Genomic DNA, 26,239 nt, shown 5'->3' with positions numbered 1-26,239 from the left:
TCGACTGCTTTTTTTCAAGTGTGCAATGCAACGTTGCCTTTTTTACTCTTTCCTTCATATTGGATTTTCAGGTATATATAAAATAATGGGAAGTAGTTTCGAATTCATTGACTGACATTATGCCCATCTAAACGAATTTTCTCAAGTTCAAGAACTCTTCAGTGGTCGGTTTTTGTGTGCGATTTTGCTCTGCTTACTCTCCACCCTTAGCCAGTTCCAGCAGACATCGCATATTTTAAAGGGCACAGCGTTCACATTCATTTACCGACCGACCACCTCCAGTGTTTGCTGTCACTAGCATGCAGTTGCGCGTTTATATAATAAAATCATGGAAGTTTTTTTGGCATATCTATGTGCACATATAAATATGAAACACACCGTAGCTTTCAGCAAAAGGTCGACTGTTATTTGCGAGTTCGAAGCGGTCACAGCCGGAAGGCAATTGCACCATTTCAATTCATTTAGCAAAATTAAATTTAACTAAATAAATGATGACTGTTGTAACAAATTTAAATTGAGCCACTTAGACGTAAATGTGGCGATGCTTCAAGCTGAAAACAAGCAACAGTGCGACAGCAGCAACAAATGAAAGTAGCGGTCGAGTAGCGAAAGCGGTAAAATTTTCGAGCGCTGGTGATGGACAATGAAAAAAATATTTAAAAAATAGAAATAAAATATAGAAATCAAATAAAGAAATAAAATTGTTTACGCAATTCGAGAACGTACAAGAGTGATCGGCATGCAATTAGGCTGCGTCCCGCGGCGAAATCTGTTAAAGCCATAAACGTTAATTTTGTGGTCTGTGGAAATTTAAAAGATTTTGAAATTTTTAGTGATTATATATTATAAATATTTATTCGTAAGCCGTTTAGTTGTGAAAGAATTTTAGAGCTTTTCGAATAAATAAAAAAAAATATTTCTAGACACTTCGAATATAAAATTATTTATTCGAAAAAGCTTTTTAAATATTAAAAATAAGTTCAGAGTTTAGTTATACAAATATTTTACAGTGTTTGGGTTCAAAAATTAAAATGTATTCTTGTGCGATTTTAATATAAAATATATTTGAGAGCTTTTGATTTCGAATAACTATCACATGGGCTGGATAGTTCTGGGCCTAGCAAAGAAAACACGTTTATTAGCTTCACTCATCAACGTAATTTCTATCAAGAACAAAGCAATCACTCCAGCGCTGCTTTAATTTTTCAATACCACTTTTGTAGAAGGATTTAACTTTTCCTCAAAGTAGGCCTCAGTTTCAGCGATAACCTGTTTAATCGAACGAAATTTCTTACCGGCGAGTGTTTTTTAAGATATGCGAACAGCCAGTAGTCTTCTTCTTCTTAATTGGCGCGATAACCGCTTACGCGATTTTGGCCAAGTTCAACAAAGTGCGCTAGTCGTTTCTTTCTCGTGGTAACCGGCGTCAGTTGGACACAACAAGTGAAGTCAAGTCCGTCACTCCCTGATCTTTCCAACGCAGAGGAGGCCTTCCTCTTTGTCTACTACCACCAGCTGGTACCGCATCGAATACTTTCAGAGTCGGTGCGTTTGTATCCATTCGGACGACATGACTCGGCCAACGTAGCCGTTGGATCTTTATTCGCTGCGCTATGTCTATGTCGTCGCAAAGCTCATACAGCTCATCGTTCCATCGCCTGCGATATTCACCGTTGCCAACGTGCAAAGGTCCAAAAATCTTACGCAGAATTTTTCTCTCAAACACCCCAAGCGTCGCTTCATCGGATGTTGTCATCGTCCTCGCTTCTGCGTCATACGTTAGGACGGGCATGATGAGAGTCTTGTAGAGTGTTAGTTTTGTTCGTCGAGAGAGGACTTTGCTACTCAGTTGCCTACTTACATAGTCCAAAGTAGCACTTGTTGGCAAGAGAGATTCTACGTTGGATTTCAAGGCTGACATTGTTACCAGTGTTAATGCTGGTTCCTAAATAATCGAAGTCTTTTACAACCTCAAAATTATAACTGTCAACAATCACGTGGGTGCCGATACGCGAGTGCGCCGACTGTTTGTTTGAAGACAGGAGGTACTTCGTTTTGCCCTCGTTCACCAGTAGTCCCATTCGCTTTGCCTGTATATCCAGGAGAAGGCAGAACTAACAGCGCGGTCAACATCATCGGCATACGCCAACAATCGTACGAGCTGTAGAACTTAATCGCTCAGGCACAGCCAATAGTCACTGGGAGCTAAATCTGGCGAATACAGTGGATGTGGGAGCGATTCCAAGTTCAATTCATGTAAAATGGTCATGCCATTCTTATTGACTTCTGACACGGTGCGTTGTTTTGATGAAAAAAAGCAGTGACAAACGTGACACCCACTTTGAACAGAGCTTTTTCCTAGTCAAACGCTCATGCAATATAAAGCCGACACGTTTTTAATATCTCTACGATGTCAGCGAACTCATGCAACTTCTCTTTTCGATCATTCAAAACGATTTTGTGGATGTGTTTGATGTTTTCTGGTGCTACCACCTGATTTGGACGTCCAATGCGTTTTCAACATCGGAGACTCCACGACCACATTTGAAGTCAGTAAACCATTGTTTTATTGTTGCTTCTGATGGAGCGGAGTCCGCATAACACTTTTCAAGTCATTGCTTTGCTTGAGCAGTGTTTTTCCCTCATCAAAAAGGGGTGTAAAACTGAAACCCGAAACTCTTTCTGATCAATTGTTTTGAAAATGCCAAAAGTAGTGTCATTCTTAACACAAAACTGACGAACCAATAAACAAAAAGTCATGAAATTTGAGCAGCTGTCTTTTTAAGGTTTGTACTAACTGAAGAAGAGAGGAAAGCCATAAAACTAGTGGCATCTATGTGTTAGGCCCGGGACTTTTCAGCACATGTTTTGTACAAAGAAAAAATTAACCAAGGCGCATTCATTAAAGATGGTGGCTCCAGACCAAAAACAATGTTTTGTTAGTTTGATTGTCAAAGCAAAGTATTGGCGAAGTAGAAAACAAACGAGTTGCATTCTGTTCTGACAGGCACCTGGGCGCGGCGAAAGAGAGAAACAAATCAGCTGATTTACCAATACCACAGTTAATAGACTCGCCTTGATATAAACTCATACCGATCTCTTTTGTGTTAACATTGAGTTTTTAAGTAAAATTATTAAAAAAAAACATTTTTTTAGCAAAATTATCACAGAAAACGATATGATAGTATTTGAAAATGTGAGAAAATCTTAAATAAAAGACTTGAATATAAACTCATTAATTTATTAAACAACGAACCATTCAACACGCATCTGACTTTCCCTACAACGCAAAATGCTGGCGTCACTCCAGCACCCCAACATCATGGCCACAGCTTGCATGCTATTCCCCCTCCTCCTCGCCATTTGGCCACAATCGATGCAATGTCGGCCCACCCACGGCTACACCACCGACGGCACCGAGCTGGTTGTCGTTAAGGAAATTGTACGCTGCACCCGACAGGGTCTCCACGAACTATGCCAAAATGCAACAACAATAACAAATGAAAGAGAACAACAACAGCGGTTCGATAATGTGGATAATGAGTCGGTGATGGACATTGTGGATGATTTGATTTTGTTAGAGAAGAAGGCAAGGCATACACAACAACAACGGAAAGAAAAAAATCCCTTCGGTACTTATGAACAACAAAGTGAGCTGCTAACATCCGCTGCCGCGCGAGAGGACACATTAGTTGCTGCCGCCGCTGCAGAGCCAGCCATTGGCGATCCATCCGATTCCACAGCGCTGGGCAGCTCCTATCATCAGGAGCCCTTTGACTCAGACAGCGATAGTGATGATGCGGATGGGGATGATAACAGTGCGGCGAACATAAAAACTGCAGATGTTGATGCTGTCAATGCAGCGGCCGCTGATGAAATAATTGCTGATGGCGTCTTGTTTCACGGTGTGCTTTTGCGTCTCGCCGACGGACCGCACAGCGTGCCACAGCCGGTGTCATCGATTGACATGAGCGATTTTGTGTCATTAATACCGGCCGAAGAGGTTAAATCGATTGCCGCCAATTACTATCACAATGATGCGGAAGTGCGTCGCGCCTACGCCTATTTGAGTGGGCGCGATTTCGTTGCGTTGCGTCAGCACATCGTTGCATCGCCGGAAGTGGGTGCTTTTTTGCAATATTTAAATGTGAGCGGGTTTGATGTGTTGAAATTTGTGAACGCGATTGTGAATTTGACTAAAATAGAGGGTAATAATGCGCGTGGTGATGAGCGAATAGATAAAGCGGAAATGGAGTCACAAACGCGGGTGGAGGCGAAGAATACCAATACGGTGGTGGTGGTTAATGGTGAGTGTAGTGAAAGATTTTGCATAATAAATTTTTTTGCTTTGCACTGGGGCAGTGAGGCTTGGTTAAGCTCGAGTGTCAACTAAATTTGTAATATGTTTGGAACAAACGACAATTTTTCATTTATTTTTTAAATTTATTTTTCTATTGTAATTTGTTTTTTTTTTATTTTGTTTTTGACATAATGAAAAATTTACACTAATTGATATTTTAGCATTGTCTGGTTGTGATATTCACACTAACAGCATATTTCACATTATTGGCAAAGTGTGCCATAAAAAATTGCATACTGAAGGCTAAGCATAAAATTTTAAGATTTGTTGCTTAAAAAATTTCTTACGGACATTTTTGGGGTATCTAAAAGCGACCGCCGTAGCCCAATGGGTTGGTGCCAGACTATCATTTGGAAGTGCACAGGTTCGAATCTCCGTGCATGAAACAGCAAAATGAAAGAAAAAGTTTTTTCTAAGCGGCCACTCGTCGGCAGGCAATGGCAAACCTTCGAGTGTATTTCTGTCAAGAAAAATCTAATGAAAACATATCTGTAATTCGGAGTCGGCTTATAACTATTGGTTCCTCCACATGCGAAACAGCATCAAGACACACGTCACAAATAGGAGAAGGAACTCGGCCAAACACCTAACACGCACCAATATTTTTTTTTTTTTTTAAAGTGTCTGAGATTATGACTGAAAATATGTAATTCTTATTCTTAAAAAATAATTTAGGTATATAATAAATTATTTATATAATATATATATACTAGTATGTAACCCCCGAAAATCGGGTGGGCTTTTTTCCCACGGAAAGTAAACAGCATGTGTGACACTTTATATATTAAAAGTTATGATGATTAGAAAAGTGTATATTTTTATTCATATGTAACATGTAAGAACTTATGCATATAACGTTTTTAAAATTTTTTTCAGTTAAATCAGTAATTTTTTTTTAATTACTTCATTATAAACTACATTCAACGTCAAGTTTTCGTTATTGCCCATTTGAACTCGTATATTTTCCCAGGATCTAACCCGGTTTAACGCAATATAAAGTTGGCCGTGAGCAAAGCAATCCTTCTTTAAATGAAGGCCCACCTTTGATAATGTTTGCCCCTGGGCCTTATTTATTGTTATGGCGAAGGCTATTGTAGTGGGAAATTGGCGGCGCTTCAACCTAAAAGGAAGTGTGGTTTCGCTCGGCTGCAAATTTATACGAGGCAATAGAAATCGCCTTCCCTGAGCATCTCCGCATAACACTTCCGCGTGCAAACAATTCGGATGCATTTGTTTTATGATAAGTCGTGTGCCATTCACCAACACAATTATACAATTTTTTTTTGCCATTCGTAAAATTTCTTGGATTTGCAAAAGTAAAAATTTTTTTTTCACAGATCTTTACGTTTTAAAAAAATTTAAGAAGAATGGTAAAAAATATTTTCAAAGTTCATATTCATATATGATTTGATAATGGCTGCATACATAAAAATATACATGTACACACATAGAATACAATACAAAGAAAAAAAAACACTTAAAAATTTATATCTGTGTCAAAAAGTTCGTTGATTTGATGGGTAATAGTGTTCTTTTAAATGGCGTTGGGCATCGTCTATTACTATAAAATTTGTCTGAGAATAGCCCAAATACAGTTTACCTTTGAAATAGTATCAAATAAATAACTAATTTGTCTCTCTCTCCTCATTTTTTAAAACTATTTAAAATTTTGAGTTTTGCAAAAAGGATCAAACGCACACAAAATTTTTAAATACATACATGGGTACGTTTATATATTGTAGTTCAATTGTACCATATATGAACGAAAACAAAAGTGGATGCTTCTACCAATCATATCCAATACGTGGCGTTTCAAACATTTATCACTTATTATATTTATTAGTAAAGAGAACAAAACAAAACAATTATTGAGAATCCAAATGTATACAATGCTGTGCTCATTAAAAAGGGAGCTAAACAAAGCAAACGTACTCATATAGGTATATGCGTATATTTGTGTGTCATCCCGCTTTGCATAGAGATCGCTGTTATCAATATGAAAATTTTGATAACTTTACACGCAAATATTTCATGAACAAATTAACCAATTTTAATTTTTATAATTTTCCGGAAATATGCCCATCAAAACCTTTCTTTTGATATATATTTCATATCTGTACGTGTTGTAGTTTAGTCAGAATAAGCGCCATGTTTTAAAATAATACTATAGATAATTGGCGCGTACACCCATTTTGGGTGTTTGGCCGAGCTCCTTCTTCTATTTGTGACGTGCGTCTTGATGTTGTTCCGCAAATGGAGGAGCCGACTCCGAACGGCAGATATTTTTATGAGCAGATTTTTCATGGCAGAAATACACTCGGAGGTTTGCCATTGCCTGCCGAGGGGTGACCGCTATTAGAAAAAAACTGTCTCCTAATTTTGGTGCTTCACCGAGATTCGAACCTACATTCTCTCTGTGTATTCCGAATGCTAATCACGCACCGACCTATTCGGCTACGGCGGCCACCGACAAACTAAGCTATTTACAAAGAGATATAACCTGGGTTGCTATGCTAATCAAACCGTAAGCTTCTCCTGTAGCAGTAGAATCACCTGGAAATCTCTGATTATCTATAACTAAATGCTCAAAATCTTGTCTAGAGTTAAAAGGGCTATGAATTGGGCTGAATTGAACTTTCTTGAGGTTTTTTGAATAAGTTCGTGCGGTTTTTTTCGAAATTTGAAACTTTATTGACGTAAAATGGTTACAAATTTAATATTCAAAATATTGTCCATCGCTTACTACTACTTTTTCCCATCTTTCTGGCAATTCACGGATTCCCTTTGTGAAAAATTCGGTCGGTTTTGCCGCAATCCACGAATCGATCCATTTTTTGACTTCATCGTAATTACGGAAGTGCTGGTCAGCCAGGCCATGTTGCATCGATCGGAAGAGATAGTAATCGGATGGCGCAAGGTCTGGACTATACGGCGGGTGGGGTAGGACATCCCATTTGAGCGTTTCTAAGTATGTTTTGACCACTTGTGCAACATGTGGCCGAGCATTGTCATGTTGCAAAATAACTTTGTCGTGTCTATCGGCGTATTGCGGCCGTTTTTCTCGCAGTGCTCGGCTCAAACGCATCAATTGTCGTCGGTAGACATCCCCCGTAATCGTTTCATTCGGTTTCAGTAGCTCATAATAGACAACACCCAGCTGGTCCCACCAGATACACAGCATAACCTTCAGGCCATGAATATTCTGCGCCGACGTCGATGTTGAAGCATGGCCAGGGTATCCATACGTTGCCCGACGTTTTGGATTGTCGTAATGGACCCACTTTTCATCGCCAGTCACAATTCGATGCAAAAAACCCTTTCTTTTGTGCCGTTGAAGCAGTTGTTCGCATGCCATAAAACGGCGTTCAACGTCTCTTGGCTTCAATTCATACGGCACCCAATGGCCTACCTTTCGGATCATTCCCATGGCTTTTAAACGTTTGGAAATGGTTGATTGATCAACTCCCAAAGTTTTTGCAACCTCTTCTTGCGTTTGAGCCGGATCTTGATCGAGCAATTCCTCCAATTCGGTATCCATGAACTTTGGCGGCGCACCCTCGCGTTCTTCGTCTTCCAAGCCAAAATCACCACTTTTAAAGCGTGCAAACCACTTCTGGCACGTTCGCTCAGATAGAGCATGCTCACCATAAACTTCCACCAAGATACGATGACTTTCGGCTGCTTTTTTCTTCATATTAAAATAATGAAGAAGAATTCCCCGCAAAAACACATTATTTGGCACGAAATTCGACATTTTCAAGTGTGGTAAAAATATTGTTGTTTACGCTTCAAATAAAAAACTTATACTGACGTTTGTGCCTTACGACAGTAGCTCTCCAATGAATGTTTGGAAATGTGGATCGATGGAATAATAATCAAGTTACGCCATCTGTTGTAAAACCGCACGAACTTATAAATAGACCTATTAATATATTGGCCAAGTTCTCGTCGAATCAAGTTTTATTGGATAAATGACGGTTCAGCAAAAACAGGGAGAGGTAGGTAACCAGAACAGGTAACGGTGTGGAGCAGTATGCTGGAACAAGTGCGGGGCAGTGCTTCAAAAGCTTAAGTTGCACATACGAAAAGCTTGCAACAGGCCGTTGAAGTTCAGACTTGAAACCATCTTCGTTTAGCGGGTTTGTGCATGATTACCATTGACTCGGTCCCAAGTCTGTCTCCCTTAGCTTCGCAGCCTGTGGTGGACCATAGCTTCATCAACAATCCTCCTCCAATTCAGTTTCTCTTTTGCCTTATTTCTCCAATTACGAACGTTCATCACTTTTAAGTCTGCTTCTACGTCCATCTCTTTCTTGGCCGGCCTCTCTGTCTTCCTCCAATTGGACGCAAAGTAAACACTTTTTTTTGGATTCTTTCGTTGGGCACTTTAATAAAACATATTACATTTTCACCACCAATAAGATTTTAAATTTCGTTGTTGTAACGGATGCGATACGTGCCGTTTTCAAGCCGAATAGGAACGTATATTTTTTTTTCATTATGGTCCTTGTGATCATTCCAGGTCTGATACATTAAATGTCAAATAATAAATAATGACAAACTCGCAACTTCGTAAGTATTCTGCTATGGAAGGTTCTCATAAAACCTATCCGCCATTCGGAGGTGGTTTAAAAGTACGGATCCCTTCATTTGCGGGACCACATTAAAACGCACACTACAAATTGGAACGGAGGCTCAGCCAAGTAGCAAAAATAAAGTATATGTGTAGGCTGGCGGAGTCTAATTCAACAACCTAAGTCTTTACAATTCACACACTCCATTACTCCATGGGTTAAACCATGCAAAGTTTATTCTCTTATTAACTACATTGACCCGTCTGTTCCGCGCGATTTTACGCTAGGAAATGCCTGCTCGTTTCTTTCGTTTTCATAGCAATGTCCCTTTCGTCAATTGTTCAGGTAATTCTAGTCTTCAGTTCTTCATTGTGCAGTGCTGCGTCCGTCAGTGTTGCTTAATGGCATTTTAGTGAGCTCATTCGCAATGTTGCTCGTCAGTCCAATACCACATATAAATCCAATAAATTAGAAGAGACGTGGCAGGATTACCTGGATTTCAGTCAGGTGGAACCATTTGATGCCAAACAAGGTTCCAAACGGATGACACTCTGTCGTGTGACTCGTATCTTTAATCTGGTTATAGGAAAGGTCGTGGGAGCCGCAGAAGTTAATCGTTCAGGCTCATTTTTCTATAATAGTGTGCAATTGTTGGCGTGTGCCGATGATATTGATGCCGCATTTATAACGGTGTTGTTAGTTCTGCCTTTTCCAAAATTAATAAAGAATCGAAGCGAATAGCTCTGGTGGTAAACGAGTACAAAACGAAGTACCTCCAGTCATCACACAAACGGCCGACGTAAAGTAGTAAAGTCATGCTCGTCCTAACGTATGGCGCAGAAGCTTGGACGATGGCAACACCCGATCAGACCTCCTTTGGAGTGTTTGAGAGAAAGATTCTGCGGAAGATTTTTGGACCTTTGCGAGTTGGCGACAGCGAGTATCGTAGGCGCTGGAACAATGAGTTGTATGAGTTTTACGACAACATAGATATAAATAGCGCGACAAACAAATATCCAGTCGCATCGTTGGCTGGGTCATATCGTCCAAATGCATACAAGCGCTCCGGTTCTGAAAGTATGCCGTACCAGCTGGGGGTAGCAGAGGAAGAAGACCTCCTCTGCGTTGGAAAGATCAGGCGAAGAAAGACTTGGATTCACTTGCTGTATGCAACTGACACCGATTAGCACGAGAACTAAATGACTGACGCATCTTTTTGTCTTTTAAATTTTAAGGATTAATGGCTTTCGAAATCAGTTTCACTGAAAACATCGTTTGCGCATTCGCGTAGACTGTGGATTATTCTATTAATCAATTTTTTTTTCTTTATTCACTTAGTTCGGGAGCATAGGGCCTTGACTAGAGTCTTCTATCGTACACGGATCTGGCTTGTGGCTTTTCCCCGTCCCATGTCGGCATCTGCTAGTTCGCGCATCATCAATCTTCTCCAAGTATTCTTTGTCTGATTGGGACCTCTGCTCCCTTGCGGGTTCCAGTCCATTGGCATTCTCGTGATGTTACCTGGTGGTTTTTTAACCGTGTGACCTATCCATCGCCATGTTCGGCATTTGATTTGTCACAGGATGGGCTCCTTATTCGTTGATATCCACAGCGCGTTGTTGCTGATGGTGTTCGGCCAGAATATTCTCTGGATGATGTGGAGGCAATTGTTGACGAAAGATTATAGACTCTGTGTGACTCAAACCTTAACTGCATACAGGGTTGCCCATATTCGACGGATCCAACGGATTTCGATGACTCTTTGGGCCCATTCCAATCGACGAGGCTTGTCCGCAGGTAACAATCTTTGCGTCAATTGAATCTTATACGGGAATAAATGCAAATCAATTCGGTTAATTCGTTGTAAAGAGGTTCGAGCAATGCCCAACTGCTGAGAACGGCGATTTTGGGATGCCCTTGGCGACGTCTCAACGTCGGTTTTTATTTGGCCTCATTGGATTAGAAAGAGCATCACCAGTCGAAAACCTTTCGTACAAACGTTTATTGGTGTTCTTAGAAGGCGCACTTTTCACATTATTTAATTTTTTATACGCACGTTGAGTTTTCACAATTCACTTCTTTTGTTGAATGTAAATTTCAACAATTTGGGAGCGCTTGCGTGGCGCGTACTGTTCCATGGTAAAAATTTGCTTGGACTGACGCTTCCAACGCGGCATGTCATTAGGAGATCTGACGTCTCTGTCAAAAGATACTGGGTTGCCAGATGGGTCCGTCGAATATTGGCAACCCTGTATTCGCAGTTTAGAGCGCCTGGAGATTCGCGAACTTACTCGTACAGGATGCATTCGCCCGAATGCCGCCCTTGCTTGGTTTAGCCTACATTTGATCTCTTCATCTGCTCCTTCGTCTGTCGTGATGATACAGGCGAGGTAGCAGAAGCTTTCGACAAATTTCCCTGGGCACTCGTCAACCATTTTATGTCTCGCTTTATAGTGGTTGACTCTCGTGGCCTACGTCTGGGCGATTGGCCTCCAGTCCGACAGTGCGGGCCAGCGTGACTAGTCCGTCCGCTTTCGCGGGCATGTAAGTGACTTTGTGAGAGAAGAGGCAGATGTTAACGGTGAAGTCCAAGTCCTCAAGATGTCTGGTGAAAAATCATACGATGCCTCTTTTGTGCAGAGTCAACTGGCTCATGACTTCGTCTAGGACGATAGTAAATGGAAGGGGCGACTGTGTCGATGGTCAATGGGTCGCTGATGCTGCCGTTGTGAAGCACTGCCAGTTCGGAGTTCTCGTAGTTCACTTAATCAATGCAGTGAATTTAAGTTTTTGTCGCGCAGTAAATGCAATTTCCTTAGCTGAAGCGCAGTCTCTCTTGATCTGACACTCCCGAGCAGTTGGAAACCGAATAGACCTAGAAGAATTTCAGAAAGCACTAGCGCTTGGGTATGCGTACAACAGAAAAATATTTCCATCAGCAAGGAAACTACTAAATTATTTGCAAATTCCCAACACCTGCAACCGAATGCTTGTGAAGGCTTTGGGCTCCAGTCAAATGGCGGCAATGTTGCATATTTACATACATAATAGTGCTGTGGCAGCGACAGCGGAGAGAGCCAGATATCACGTGCAGAAAAGAGTCGCTGGCCAGTCACATTCATATTCAATAAAGCATGACCACAATTTTTTCAAATACTTACACACACATGCATGTACCTATACATATATGTACATATAAATGGTTACGAAAATAATTCCGCTTTCAGCTGGCCAAAGGCCAATAGAGAAACCCATGGCGGGAATGAGCATAACTGGCTATAATAATGCCGTTAGTGAATGCTTGTAACCTGCTATAGCATCACTAACGTAGTCACATATACAGACATACATACCTATGTGCATTCGCATAGCCCAACTATCTAGAAACTACACATATACTTACATGCATATATTCACCTAGGTCTTCGTGCTTCATTCAAGCATCCTGTGCAACCATAGCACACACAAACAAGTAGGTGCCAGTCTGTATTTATTTCAATGATTTTATTTGAATTGTTTTCAATGTCATGGTTCATGTACTCAGCTAACTGCGTGCCGCAATGGCGCTTGCAAAAATATGTACTGCTTGTCTGTACACGAGTACGTATATGTGTGTGTGTGTTGCAAATATTCGTGCATGCATTCCTTTGGTATACGCACACCTGCTCGTACATTCCTGGCTGCAACCTGTCCAGTCAGCGAATCCAGCTGCTGTGTTGTGTTGCAATGCGGTCCGGTCACGACCTGAATTATTTAAGTGTAAAGCGCGTACGAGCGTACACTTGATAAAGCACCCAGACGGATCGGCCAGGACATTGATTGTGCCTACCAAGTCTACATATGTATGCGCACGTAAGTACGAGTATGTGAAAGTATTAGCATAAGCTGACTCTATGACTTTTTAACAAATTTTTTATTTTTGGATTTAGATGGTGTCTGATATGAGTTCGTTGCGCTATGAAACTGTTTGCATTTAAATGGGCATATTTATATGGTCCTATTATTATAAATAAATCTATTGGAAAAGGTGTACTTTTGCTGTGTTCCTATGGGCAAAGCATGAATTTTACTTTCCAAAATCAGCAACAGCAATCTGATTGATTTCAAGCCATGCGACTACGAGTATTAAATACCTTTTATATATTGCGCCTTTGCAACACTGCGTGTGATGCGCTTCATTTCGATATTTGTATGGAAAAGTTTGACATTTAGCATAAACATTTTTCCTTACGAGATTTATTTGCTTGTTTTCAGTGACTTGAAAAATGTATCCCTCCCAAAAGATGGATTTAACTCGGAAAAATTTTCGTGCTATGATTTATTACGATTTTCGAGTCAGGAAGAGGTTGGCAGGTGAAATGGTTGAAATACCAAGTAGCACTAAAGCGCCTGATTCTTCGAACTCAGGGCGAGTTTTTACATAACCATCGTTTACTTGTCTCGATTTTTAGTCGAAGCGAATTGCTAATCAATACAGAAATTTTTATTATTGTACTTTTACACAGAAGAAAATGTATTTGTCTAGCGCAGCACGTCATGATAAATATGGTTGCCACCTAATTTGTAAAGTATCAGAAGAAGAATTTTGAAAAAACTTTAATTGGAAGAGAGTACAAATATATAAATTTACTTTAAGCGAGCGACCTTTTTTTGTTTTTTTTTTTGTCGGGACAGACTAGCAAGTGCAGCACTCAGACACGATTAAATGTACTGCACTCGGGCTCCCTTTTTAATTTTCTTTAAATATATTCGACCTCTGAAGAAACCTGAGTAGATCTTGTGATGTCAAAGAACTAAGGTGGTCGCTTCTTAACACAGCAGTGCCAAAGATCTCAAGTCTGATTCGAGCGAAGGCGGGGCAGACGCACAGAAAATGGTCTGTCGTCTCATCCTCCTCTCCACATGTTGGGCAAAGTGCATTGTCTGAGATGTCCACCTTTCCACGTGATTTGCCCATAGAAAGTGGCCCGTCATCAGTCCAACCAGCCTTCTACAGTCCCCTCTGCTAAGTGACAGGAAGAGTGCCAAGCTCGCTTGTGGGTTAAAGTAACCCGTTGGCTAACCATGGCTTTGATGGCTGCAGAAGCGAGTGGCAGAACGGGCTCCGGGCCAAAAAAGTTGGCCTCAGAGCCCAGCCTGGCTAAAGAGTCAGAGATCTCGTTTCCCGCGATACCCATATGCCCCGAGACCTAAGTTAGCATAAGGCTATTATGTCTACCGACATAGTTCAGCCTGGATTTACAGGACTCAGCTACCCTTGAAGTGGTTGGGGGGCTATCTAAGGCCATGAACGCAGCTTGGCTGTCGGTGCAGACAAATATAGATCTGCCTCTCCATCGTTTTTCTACAACAAAATTCATCGCTTCTTGAACAGCATACACTTCCGCTTGAAATACAGATGCATGTGTTCCAAGAGTAAATTGCAGTTTTGTCCTGCTGGATTCCACGAAGACCCCAGAGCAGGAGCCGTGCTCGGTCCTGGAGACATCCGTGCGAAAACAGTGGTTGCCGTGCTCATTTTCTGAGTTTGGCCACAGTTGAGCCTCTGGTAGCACCACACTGTATTTCTTTTCAAGCACGACTCGCGATGGCATGGAATCAAGGCGCATGGCGAGGATCGTTGGATCGAAGTCCATGCCTACTCTCTTGTCCAGTGCAGTACAAGGGCCGTACCAGTTCCCATGGTGTTTCTGCATGCAGATGGCCTTCAAAACCTCTTCAAAGATCAAGTGGTGGTTGACTAACTAGAGCGTCTAATGCCGCACCTGAAGTAGTCGGAAAAGCTCCGACGCAACAGATGGCCACAGTGCATTGTAGTCTCGTTAAGGTCCTCCTGACTCCCACTAGAGAGAGTCTACTCATCCAGACCACTGATGCGTAGGTAATAATAGGTCTTATTATAGCCATGTAGACCCATAGGATCTTCCTAGGAGAAAGACCCCACGTTTTTCCAAAAACCCCTTGCACTGCCTACGCTAACCACATAATTAAATAAAACTTTGTATTCATTAAATTTCTTTCCTGTCGATGTTTGATATTTTTCCATCGTGCGAGCGCAAGTAAAATACCGCACTGACAAACTTTCAGCACTTAGATTACCCCCAATGTACGATTTTTCTGAACACTTTGATTGCAGTACCACCTAGGGGATTTAGCTGCCTAAGAATAAACTGAACAAATTTATTAAAATCCATTCAGTAGTTTTCGAGCCATTGGTCGAAATGAGGGCTACAAAAAACTGGGAACAAAAAGAAAAAAAAATCTAAAATCAACCCGAATTTTGAACCAATTCAAACTAAAAGCTAATTCAAGCCAGGAAACAGAAAATTTTCCAAAAGTTCTGTCTAAAAAGTATGAATCTTTGATGAAAATTTGTGAATTTTTTTTTAAATTCTGTACAAAGTTTGAAAATTGTGATTAAATAGTTTTTGTTGCAGTATAGATTATATTTTTCTAAACAGATAAAAATATATAAATAGTCAAAACTTGGTAATATGTTGTGCTGCTATTGTTATGAACCGGAAATATAATAGCAAAGGTCCAGCGGCTTCGTTGGCTGAGTCATATCGTCCGAATGGCTCAAACGCTCCGGCTCTGAAAGTATTCGATGGTGGTAAGAGAGTAAGAGGAGGGCTTTTTCTGCGTTGAAAAGATCAGGTGGAGAAGTACTTGGCTTTACTTGGTGTTTGCAACTGGCGCATTTTTTTGAACTCGGACAAAATCGCTTAAGCGGCTATCGAGCCAATCAAGAAGAAGAAGTAACAAGGCATGCTGTGTTGTTAAGGCAAATTTAAATTTGTAGCAAAGTAGGCGATTGCAGATACCGCTTGAAAGCATTAATAGTTAGTTTTTTATCACTAGTTTACTGAGAAATATGACAAATACTATTGAGTTCTAATAAAATTTTTTTGTTCTTGTTTTTTAATATAATAAAAAGTAAATACTATTAATTGTATTACCTAACACCGCTCATATATACATTTTCTATAAATCATATGTACAAATATAGCCTAAAAAAAGACATTTGTAGCAACCAAGACTTTAGCAAAGCTTCTTGTTCTTCCTCTTCTCATCTGCTTCAAATTTTCTCTTTTTCAGAAATCTCCAAAGCCGAGCAAAATGTGCCACCATCAAACGGAGCAACACCTACTTCACCAAGCTTAAATGAAACTATGCCAATCGCAACGACGAGATCGCCCATAGCAACAACAAAATTCGATGAGACAGCAACACAGCAGGAGCAGCAGCTCAACGGTTTGCATGGCTTAGTCGATAGTATCTTAGAAATATTGCCACAGGACCAAATTTTGTCAACATTCTTTGATAAACTCGAGACGGATGAGAATTTTAGAAAATTCGTGCATAATATACAAAGGCCAGCCTTCGCGCAGATACTCAGCAAAATGGAGGTGAGTTTGTGGCCCAACGAAGGTGTGTATAGCTTAATTTTGTTGAAGAAGGAAAAAATGTGGCACTAATATGAGAAAAAGGTAAAAAAACAAAACAAAATTTTGAAATTTAGAGGTGACGCCTTTGTTGTTTTTTGATTTGTCTGCTTCGCCAAAAGTTTCTTCTTCGTGGCACTTGCCTGACGCCGCATCGCCAAGCTGTGTATGCCGGAAATTCTATTGACTTGCACTTTATCACACCTTTTCTGCACAGAAATTACTTGCCATTTATTTTTTCTTCTATCAATTTTGTTTCGTTTCTTCCTTCCAAATTGTTTTGAATAGTTTGCCGAGCACACGTTTGCAAGAAATTTAAACAATATTGTATTTGTGCTTGTCGTTCAGAAATTCGCTATGCGTTTCACACTCCCCCAAGAGTAGGGAGCCGGACTTGCGCGGTTTTACTGTGAGACGCTACTCCCTGTGCTTGGTAATAATTTGACAGCGAAACGTGATCGAAATATTCGATTCGTAAATTTTCCTTTTTTTGTTTTGAATTTCATGCTTCAAACACTTGTTCTGCAACTTATTTTCAAAGTCTTTCTTTTTATTTCTTTATATTTCACTGAATTTCAATGTATTCGCTTAATATTCTCTGCCGCTTTCATTGTGCGTGAAGGCCAATACCTGCGTTATTTTTTATTTTTGTTTTTGTTTTTCTTTTGTTCCACTGTTGTTGCATAGGTATACAAATCAGCTTCCGTTTGCGTTGTGTGCCTAGTGGTTTCCGTTTTTGATATCCGTCCTTTCGAAGACTTTTTCTCTGCAGACTTCTTTCTACTGAGTCCTGCGCATAAGTTTTATCGAAAATTGTGAAAAGGTACGCTGCTGCGTTCTTCGACGTTTTTAAGTAAATTGGAATTTTTCTAATTGGCAATTGAGCTGGAAACGTGACGGAAATATTTCCTAGTTGCTTATACAAATATTCTCATAATGACGTGGGCTTATTTTGCATAACTTCCAAGTAGATATGCATGCAATATTAGGATACAATATTTTCCCCGTTGTTTTGTGTTTTTTAAATTGCTACAATTGATTTGTCTTCAGATTCGTTAAAGTTCTGTCTCTGCTGTTATTTAATATCTGCTTTATGACTCATAACCATAAAAAGTTGCTAACCGTATTAAGTTTACTATTGAAACTATCAAGCGAGTAGTCAGCGAGGTTGCCTTCCTGGTGGTCTATGAAAGTCTTTAATCACCTAAGCCTGATGATAGTCCTGCTTTATGGTTTAGCGCACGTAATGGGAATGCACGTGAGCTTTCTCAGTGTATCCTTAGGGAGAGTTGTGAGTTTTCCAAACCTCTTTGGGTAAAACCCCCCAAATAAAGACTTCGCCTGTCATAGCCCAATATTTTGGTGCCAGCTAACCTCCTCAGGGCTTTACTCATCACTCCTCAGCTGTGTAGTGTGTTGTCTCACAGCAAGGAATAGCTCGGGTCGTATTGATAACGAGGCCGCAGCCGCTCTTGCCAATGTGTCTTCTACTTTGTTCCCAGTTATACCCTTGTGTCCTGGGACCGAAATTCGCCGGATGCGATTGTGCGTATCTTACAGATTCACTTTTTCGACACACTTAAGGGCCAGTACGTGCTTAAACTCACAGAATGACAAAGCCATGGGTCTCAGGTAGATAGATTTTTATATATATAGTTGGCGCGTACACCATTTCTGGGTGTTTGGTCGAACTCCTCCTCCTATTTGTGGCGTTCGTCTTGATGTGGTTCCACAAATAGAGAGACCTACAGTTTCAAGCCGATTCCAAACGGTAGATATTTTTTTTATGAGGAGCTTTTTCATAGCAGAAATACACTCGGAGGATTGCCTTTGTCTGCCGAGGGGGGACCGCTATTGAAAAACACTCTTTAGTATTTAGTGTTGCAGAATAAAGAGGCACTGCGCCCTAAACTGCGTTTTTGAATCTCCGCCACGCTTCCTTAACCATAACTGGTTAAAGAGTTCTTTATCCTCTTTAAGGTTCTTCTTAGACTAATTCCTGGCGCTTGCGCGCTCTAAGAGCGTAAGTGCTTCAATCCTTGACTAACCAAGGTTGGATGTTTACACAAAATATAATAAAATGTCTCATCATTCTCAATGAGAAGCTGGCAAACAGTATCAGTAAACAGACCCAATGAGATTGCGGCTGCTTATCTAACCACTTATCAAGTTTTAGTAAACGCTTCTAGTGTTTGAGGCGCCTTGGGATCACCTGGCGCGAATTTACGAATTTACTCACTTAGTTGTTGTATGTATATCTGGAAGAGAGTCAACCAATACGAAGGAATGACTTCAATCTCGTAAAAATGTTTGCCGACCCTGGTTCTTCCAGCTCGTTGGTAAATTCATTACCTTCGAGCTCGCAATAGTTTACTGGTATAACTGGTTTTTTAGTACCATTAAATTAAGAGTAGGTAATCTATCATTTCCTAAAAAGCCTGGCCGTAAACGTCCATTCAGAGAGGAAGTTGATAGCCGTGTGGCCAACTGAAAGATATCTAAAAATACGTCATTTAAACTTCTCTTGAGATTTATGCTGACATAATTCGAAATTGCTAACTCCCAAGCCTGTTTATGTTTTCACCTCTAGCATCACAGCTCAGACGTAATCAAAAAGTGAGAGTCAAAATCTGTGTATTTTAACCTCTTAGAAGTATGTGCGAAGATGATTCCACTTATCCCCTTAACAGTACCACAGAACGGTCAGCTTAGGTTAGGTTAAGTGGTTGCCCATGAAAGCGCCAACTTGGATGGGATTCAATAATTTCGTCATTCATTTGAAAGGGGAAAGGTAGGAAAGGCTGGTTAGGGGAGAGAGGGACTTCTATTTGTCACGTAATGTTATGTAAAGTTTTACTGAAAGAATTTCTATGCATTGTACAACCAAGATTTCCAAAACTAACAAAGGTTGGTACTCTGTTAATCTTAGAATCTCTCTCCACCTTCCCTGGCCCAACTATGGTTAGGAGAACCTTTATGACCAGCGCTCACTGAACTGCATTCAGAGTCACATAGCCCAGAGTAAGCCAAAGAAACCAAGCATAAAGGTAACCTTCACTCGTTTTTCATACAGTTGTAAGCTCTGCCAATTCTCCTCTGAATGTTTGTGAATGCAGCAGAGTCTACACAGAGTCCTGAAAAAAACTAGCGGAGAGCACAAAAATTGCTTTAAAAGATTTTGTTTTTGAAATAACTGAAAGATATTTATGGAGGTTTATGATGATAGAAGATAGCTACAAGCTACATTTAAGCCTAAACTATGATATAAGAAAGAAAGTTCAGCAATGTTGAAAGTATCATACACTGCGTTAAGGGGTTACGCCACTCTAGCTACTGTAAAAAAAGCAGTTTTTTAAGGATTTTTTTTACATTGAAAGAAAGTTGCTAGGAAAAAACTTTTTAAGTATATTATTAAGCATATATTTAAGTGTAATTACAAATATTTTTATTGAAAAATATTACAAAATGGCGCCTTTGGAGTGAACCTCTGAACGCGCCCTGCGAAAAAGGCACTTCACGGCACGCAGTACAACTGACGTAAATGTCCACCTAAACCAAATTAAAAAAATTCTTCTCAATCGACGTGAGTATAGCTGTAGAAATACGTACGGGATTTTAGAAATATTGAAATTTGTGTATTTTGCAGATGTTTGAAGTCAAAAGTAGAATTTTTCATCTAAAATGGAACCGTTAATTGTTTATAAAAATTTTTCTAATTAATTAATAAAAAAATCCGTACGTATTTCAGTGCGGAATAATGTTCTAAAGATCCTTGTACAATTACAAGTGAAAATATTAAAAATTGTTTGTGTTATGCTGCGTGCAGTTTTGAAAAATCACGTTTTGAGATAAACACGGTTTAAATTTGAATAGTCGTGTCAGAGACGTCAGAGGCGCTCGCGCAAAAGTGCGAAATATTAGAGATAAACATTTTTTTCACGCATAGGACTTTTTGTTTTATATTCTAAAGAGTTTAAAGCATCTTTTAAGCAAAAAAAAAAAATTTCGATATTTTGAAAATCCTAGAGTGGCCCAACCCCTTAAGGGGGGAAGTCCATGTAGAAGTCTCAAAATCGGTAATTTTTTAAGTAATTTTTTAAAGGTGATAAAATAATTATATTATTTTGAAGCTTTAACACAACTTTATTTAATCTTTCGAGAGTAAAAAAAAAAAATTTTTTTTTCCCAAATTGGCGGTTCAGGATCATTTCTTGTCGCCTGCCAAGTATAAAATTAATTAAAAAATAAGCCCTTAAAAAAGGCAGAATTTAGGGCTATTTTATTGACATTTTTAACCCCCAAAAAATAATTTATCAACGCGAAATATCTGAAATTTTAGGCTTATCCTTCTGATAGTAATGTACAGAAAGGCCTCACCAAACTTCAAACAAATCGGTCGATAACTTTTTTAGTTACAACACTAGCAGTTTCTAAGCACTGGGACCACTCTCTACATAGTTAATGGGCTATAGAAGCTATAATATTAAGAATTTGTGCATGAAAATATAAGATACTATGCTTTCGAAATATCGAAAAAAAATTGATTTTTTGAAAATTTTACATGTACTTCACCCATTACATAACTATAGCAATAGAACTTATTGACGAGCTTCGCCAAATTATTTACTTCTTTATACAATTTAAACATTTTTATAAAAGTGTAACTCCCACAAAAACCCTGTTAAAAAAAATTCAACAAAATTTCCTAAAAATTTGATACCTTTGAGTCAGAAAACTATTAGAAAAATTATAAAAAAAGTTCCTCATGAAAAACCATTTGCAGTTCGGAGACGGCTTAAAACTGCAGATCCCTCCATTTGTGGAGCAGCATCACGACGCATACCACAAATAGGAGAAGAAGCTCGGCCGAATACCTAACAGAAGTGTACACGCCAATTATTTGTTTATTTTTTAGTTATTAGAAAACTTTCTGGTGTACAGTTTCATTGAATTTTTATCCATATAGCCTCATGTGCATATATATTCTAGTTATGTTAGTTTAGCAGCCGCATCGCACATAGGGGCAGGGATGCCACTTAGACCACGAAATGGGTCCGTTGTGAGCTACATTCTATGTTGTATGTTTTTTTATCCCCAATTATCATACACTCAGATTTTTTTTTAATTTTTTTTAAATCTCTGAGTGTTCTCGTTCCTATTTTATTAGCACTAAGAAAATCGAAGTTATAAAATGTAAGTACAGCAGGTGGGGGCTAAAATAATACAAACATACAATGTGGTACATTTAAATATTTATTTATTTATTGAAAAGAGTAATAATTATAAATAATTATTCCACCTAAAAGGTAAGAAAAAAAGGAACAAGCACTGGCTGCTAAGGCCTTCTGCTATTGTTTTAAATGGTTAATAATATAGATAAGGAGAAAAAAGGAAATAATTATATTATACTAAGTTTACTAGATGCCAGCTGCGAGATTGTAATATATTGTACCTACTATATACTGGAGAAAAGATGAAGATAGTACAATCGAGGGAATGTGGATGTGACCACTACTATATATACCATATAACTTAGAAGCCTATGAAGTTAAATTTTTAATTTACGGCAGGAAACGAATTCATTTATGATACTAATATTAGGGTCCGTTGCTTGCTTCAGAAGTTCAGATGGTTTGATATTTTTAAACACCGATGATCTAATATTTTGGATTCCTGAACATAGGTATATCCATAAAGTGAGATACGGTGAACTCGCTGAATCCACAAAACGGGCACGGGGGTTTCGGCAAACCTTTTAGCAAATACGAGTGGGTTGAAATTGTATGGCCCATTCTCAGACGAACAACGGTCTTAATATTCCGGCATGATGAATTTGACGGGTATTGGTTTTTCGAACTCGAAAGATTAAAGAATTTGTAGTGATGTTGGTACTGGTTCCATTTGTTCAGGGAACTTTCATAATTGGTACGCCTTACCAGTTTTTTTATATCTTCTGGAAGAGTGTGATCGAACATGTGCAATGGTTCTTCGGTTGCCCCCTTAGCTCTTCTATCGGCCTGTTCGTTACCTTTGATGCCTCTGTGACCCGGAATCCACATAAGTTTGATTAAACCTTTTTGTTGTGTGAGCGTGTTGCGCGTTTTTGTGACTATTGGAGAGTTATTAGCTGGGTTCAGAATAGCCTCGATTGTTGATCTGCTGTCACTGCGTATTATATATTGACGGTTTTTTTGGGAAGCGAAGTATACCGGTTTAAATAACGCAGCAGCTTCGGCTGTGAAAATTGAGCAGTAACTTGGTAAAACTCCAACGGATATAGTGGTACCTATTCGTTTGTTACGGTGTTACGGTTTTAGATCCGTCAGTAAATAACAGGTCCCAGTCATATTTCAAAGGAGAAACAGTTTCAAGATATAATTGCTTGAATTCATCGGGGCCAGTAGCATTTTTTTGATGATGTAAATAAATATTCGCTTAAAATTGACTGCCATTTAAACCCATTTGTATCTCATTTTCTTGCAGCAATCGATGTCGCTGAGAAATCTGATATTCACCTTACACAACAATGGCATCTACATAACCCGGATAGTCGATTCACTCAAGGCTTATTTCTTTCTCGGCGGCTTCTCATAAAAACTATCACTTAGCAGTCATCCAGTAAGCACTCAAGAATACACAAAAACTACTACTGGGTGAAGCGAAATTGGAGGCGCGAAAGAACGAGAAGGAGAGAGAGGAGACTGGTCGAGATAACGAAGACGGACAAGAAGCCGAACTAAAAACATGTCTTAGCAAAGTGAAGGCAAATTATAAGTCAAGCGAAATCAGCAAAAAGCAAAAAAGCAAGGATAGAGTAGTAAAATATGCATATAAGGGAACAAAACAATGGAAGGAAAGCTTACACAAATAATGTAATAAAAGTTTTTGTTGCTCATAACTACTACCTTTTCAGCTGATATATTCCTTCTCTGTCTCATTCGCTTATTATTTATTTAATTTGTTTTATTGCTTTAAACCTTCAGACATGCATGCTAATGTCGAGAGTACAGCACCTGTAAATGCTGTAAAATCATAACAACAATAACACAGCTAGACATTTTTGGGCGAGAACAAGCGTGCAAAGTGTGCGAGCGAGGGGTGCAATAAAACCAGTAATAATGACCAAATTTCGACGTTTCCATGCGCGTTTTACAAATATGTATATAGGGTGGCTCACAAATTGGCATCCTTTGGAATGTTATTTTGTTTTATTTGCGTAATTATTTATTTAGTCTTAGTAAATGTGTCAGTACGTGGTTGCATAAAGACTGCCACGGAGCTACTTCACGATAATATGAGGAGTTTTTAACCTACATGAGAAGTATCGATATCGATAACTATGGTTTGACAGCTGAGTATGGCGAACTGTGCTGATATTTCTGTTCATTTAACTCCAAAACAACGCTCCCAAATTGTAGAAATTTACTTTGAAAAAAAAAAAGTTTGTGTTTGCGAAGTTCATTTACGTGCGGCCTTCAGGCTGGCGGCATCATGAGTGCTTATTTCTTTCGAAATGAGCAAGCTGCTGCCGTTATGGTGAATGGTGAGCGCTATTGAGTCATGCTGACTGAATTTTTATTTCCAAAAATTAATAAGCTAAACATCGACGACATTTAGTGACAACAAAATGGCGAAACTTCACATACAGCGCGCTTAACAATCGATTTGTTGCAATCTTCGAACCACCATTGACGCCATATGGCTAGATATATTGGGAAAAGTAGTCGAAACTTAGACTGATCGAATGGACTATGTAACTCATAGCTGCGGCGGACATACGTCGGATATCATATTAAAAAACGCCAAAAAATTATTATAAGAAAATAATAAAAAAATTCATTCCAACAATATTTGTTTTATGTATTATCATTTTAAGTTCTCAAGCTCTTAGAAAAACGTCAATATCACATGAGACGTCCCTTGGTGTGTTTGAGGGAGAGTAAATGCGGAAGTTTGTTGAACCTTTTCACGTTGGCGACGGTGAGTATCGCAGGCGATGGAACAATGAGCTGCTTGAGTCTTACGACGAGATAGACATGGCGAAGCGAATAAAGATCCAGCGGCTTCGTTGGCTGGGTCATATCGTTCGACAAACGCTCCGGCTCTGAAAGTACTCGATGCAATAGCAACTGAGAGTAGCAGAGGAATAGGAGTATCTCCTCTGCGTTGGAAAGCTCAGGTTTAGAAGGACTTGGCTTCACTTGGTGTTTCTAACTGGCGCCGGTTAGCACGAGAAAGAAACGATTGGTGCGAATTGTTAAGCTCAGACAAAATCCCTTAAGTGGTTATTCCGTCAATCAAGAAGAAGAAGAAGAGTTTGCAAGTTTGCTTAGAAGATGAAAAATCAAAAGCCAAAGAATTTGGGTCCTTATTAAATTCTTTTTTTTTTGGAAAGTGAGTGAAAGAATACTCCCCGTTTCGGAAGACTTTAAACTTATTAAGGCGCATCTTGAAGCGAATAAGGGAACCGGATCAGCAAAATTAAGCCATCTTAGAACGAAACGACGAGAATTATTTTGAATATACGAGGTGTGTTTAAAAAGTATCGCGAATTTTGAATTTTCGCAGGTTACGTATATGCGAATTTCGATTTTTTTGTGGCGATATATTGGTACTCATGTCTCTCACTCATGCCGATGAGTTCGGCCATTTTGAATGTTCAGTTAATTGTTGACAGCTGCTTTGCTTCGGCGTGTTTCGGCTCGTCTTCGATTTTTATCTATTCAAAAAGATGGATCCAAAAATCTGTATAAAATTTTGCGTAAAAAACGAAATTAAGTGCACGGATGCATTCCGAATGTTGACTCAGTTCGGTGTCATACGCAGAAGCTACTTTGGACCAAAGCAACGTTTATCGGTGGCACAAAATGTGCTCAGAAGGCCGAGAAGATGCGAACGATGATAACGACGAAAAGCGTGCCGGACGTCCGAGCACTTCAGCAACAGACCAGAACAGAAAAAATTGATCAAATGAAGAAAATGGTATTGGCCAATCGTCCAATCACCGTTAATGAAGTTTCTGAGGACCCCTAGACCTATCGATTGGCTCGTGCCATTCGATTTTTTTCAATGATTTAGACATGACAAGGGTCGCCGCAAAATTCGTACCAAATCTGCTCAATTTCGACCAAAAGCAGCCTCGCATGAACATTGCTAATGAGATGTTGGACTCTGTCGACCCAACGCGACGACCCAAATTTTCTCCAGAGGGTCAAAACTGGTGACGAATCGTGGATTTATGGTTATGACGTGAAAACCAAAGCTCAATCATATCAATGGAAGCTGCCGCACGAACCAAGACCTTTTCGCGCCAAGTTCGGTCGAATGTAGAAAAAATGATTTTTTGAAGTGCTTCGTATACTGGAAAAAACGTTGGCACAAGTGCATAATATCTCATGGGGATTATTTTGAAGGGGACAAAATCGATATAAATGAATAAATAAATAATTTTTGGAAAAACACAAAATTCGCGATACTTTTTGAACACACCTCGTAGTAGCATATTCCAACTTAAGGGGGTCTTCTGGTCTCGAGGCCCTGAAATGAAGGGTTTTTTTGGGGATTGATTGTGACAAATCCTGTAAATATTTTAAAAAATTTTTTTTTTTATTTTAAAGGTACATGTCATGGCTTTTAAAAAATGGTTTTGACTTTGAAAAAAATTAACACCCGCGACCTTGAAATGGCGCTGAAGACGTCCACCTCCAACCGAAACAGGTCTCCATTTTGGTCACGGTTTTTCCACCTGGGTAATCAGAAAGCAAAAATTAGATATGCGTTGTCTTCAGAGTTGCCCTGGTTAAGTTTTCCCGTGACAGATTTTTTTTTTAAATTTTTTTCAAAAGTTATGCAACAATTTG

The 26,239-nt window shown here is 39.4% G+C and overlaps 1 protein-coding gene across 2 annotated transcripts; it reads left to right on the top strand.

The window, feature by feature from the left end:
* The first annotated feature begins 558 nt into the window (after positions 1-558).
* On the top strand, positions 559-23,543 carry LOC128867763 (uncharacterized). Of its 2 annotated transcripts, none has more exons than XM_054109239.1 (4): positions 559-614; positions 3,157-4,307; positions 16,033-16,343; positions 22,863-23,543. In XM_054109239.1, the coding sequence occupies exons 2-4, from the start codon at positions 3,293-3,295 to the stop codon at positions 22,971-22,973; spliced, it is 1,437 nt and encodes a 478-aa protein (XP_053965214.1). In that variant the 5' UTR covers positions 559-614; positions 3,157-3,292; the 3' UTR covers positions 22,974-23,543. The 2 variants fall into 2 exon arrangements, with proteins under 2 accessions (XP_053965214.1, XP_053965213.1); XM_054109238.1 differs by having other exon boundaries at positions 576-798.
* The last annotated feature ends 2,696 nt before the right edge of the window (positions 23,544-26,239 follow it).

The sequence above is a fragment of the Anastrepha ludens genome, chromosome 6, assembly GCF_028408465.1.
Source record: "Anastrepha ludens isolate Willacy chromosome 6, idAnaLude1.1, whole genome shotgun sequence".
In the NCBI taxonomy this organism is placed as follows: domain Eukaryota; kingdom Metazoa; phylum Arthropoda; class Insecta; order Diptera; family Tephritidae; genus Anastrepha; species Anastrepha ludens.
This window is presented reverse-complemented; position numbering and strand designations above follow the sequence as displayed.

Excerpts from the sequence above, each read along its gene's own strand:
- LOC128867763 (XM_054109239.1), top strand. The coding sequence starts at position 3,293 with ATGCTGGCGTCACTCCAGCACCCCAACATCATGGCCACAGCTTGCATG. Across the intron at positions 4,308-16,032 it reads TACGGTGGTGGTGGTTAATG|AAATCTCCAAAGCCGAGCAA; the intron begins GTGAGTGTAGTG and ends TCTCTTTTTCAG. Across the intron at positions 16,344-22,862 it reads AGATACTCAGCAAAATGGAG|CAATCGATGTCGCTGAGAAA; the intron begins GTGAGTTTGTGG and ends ATTTTCTTGCAG.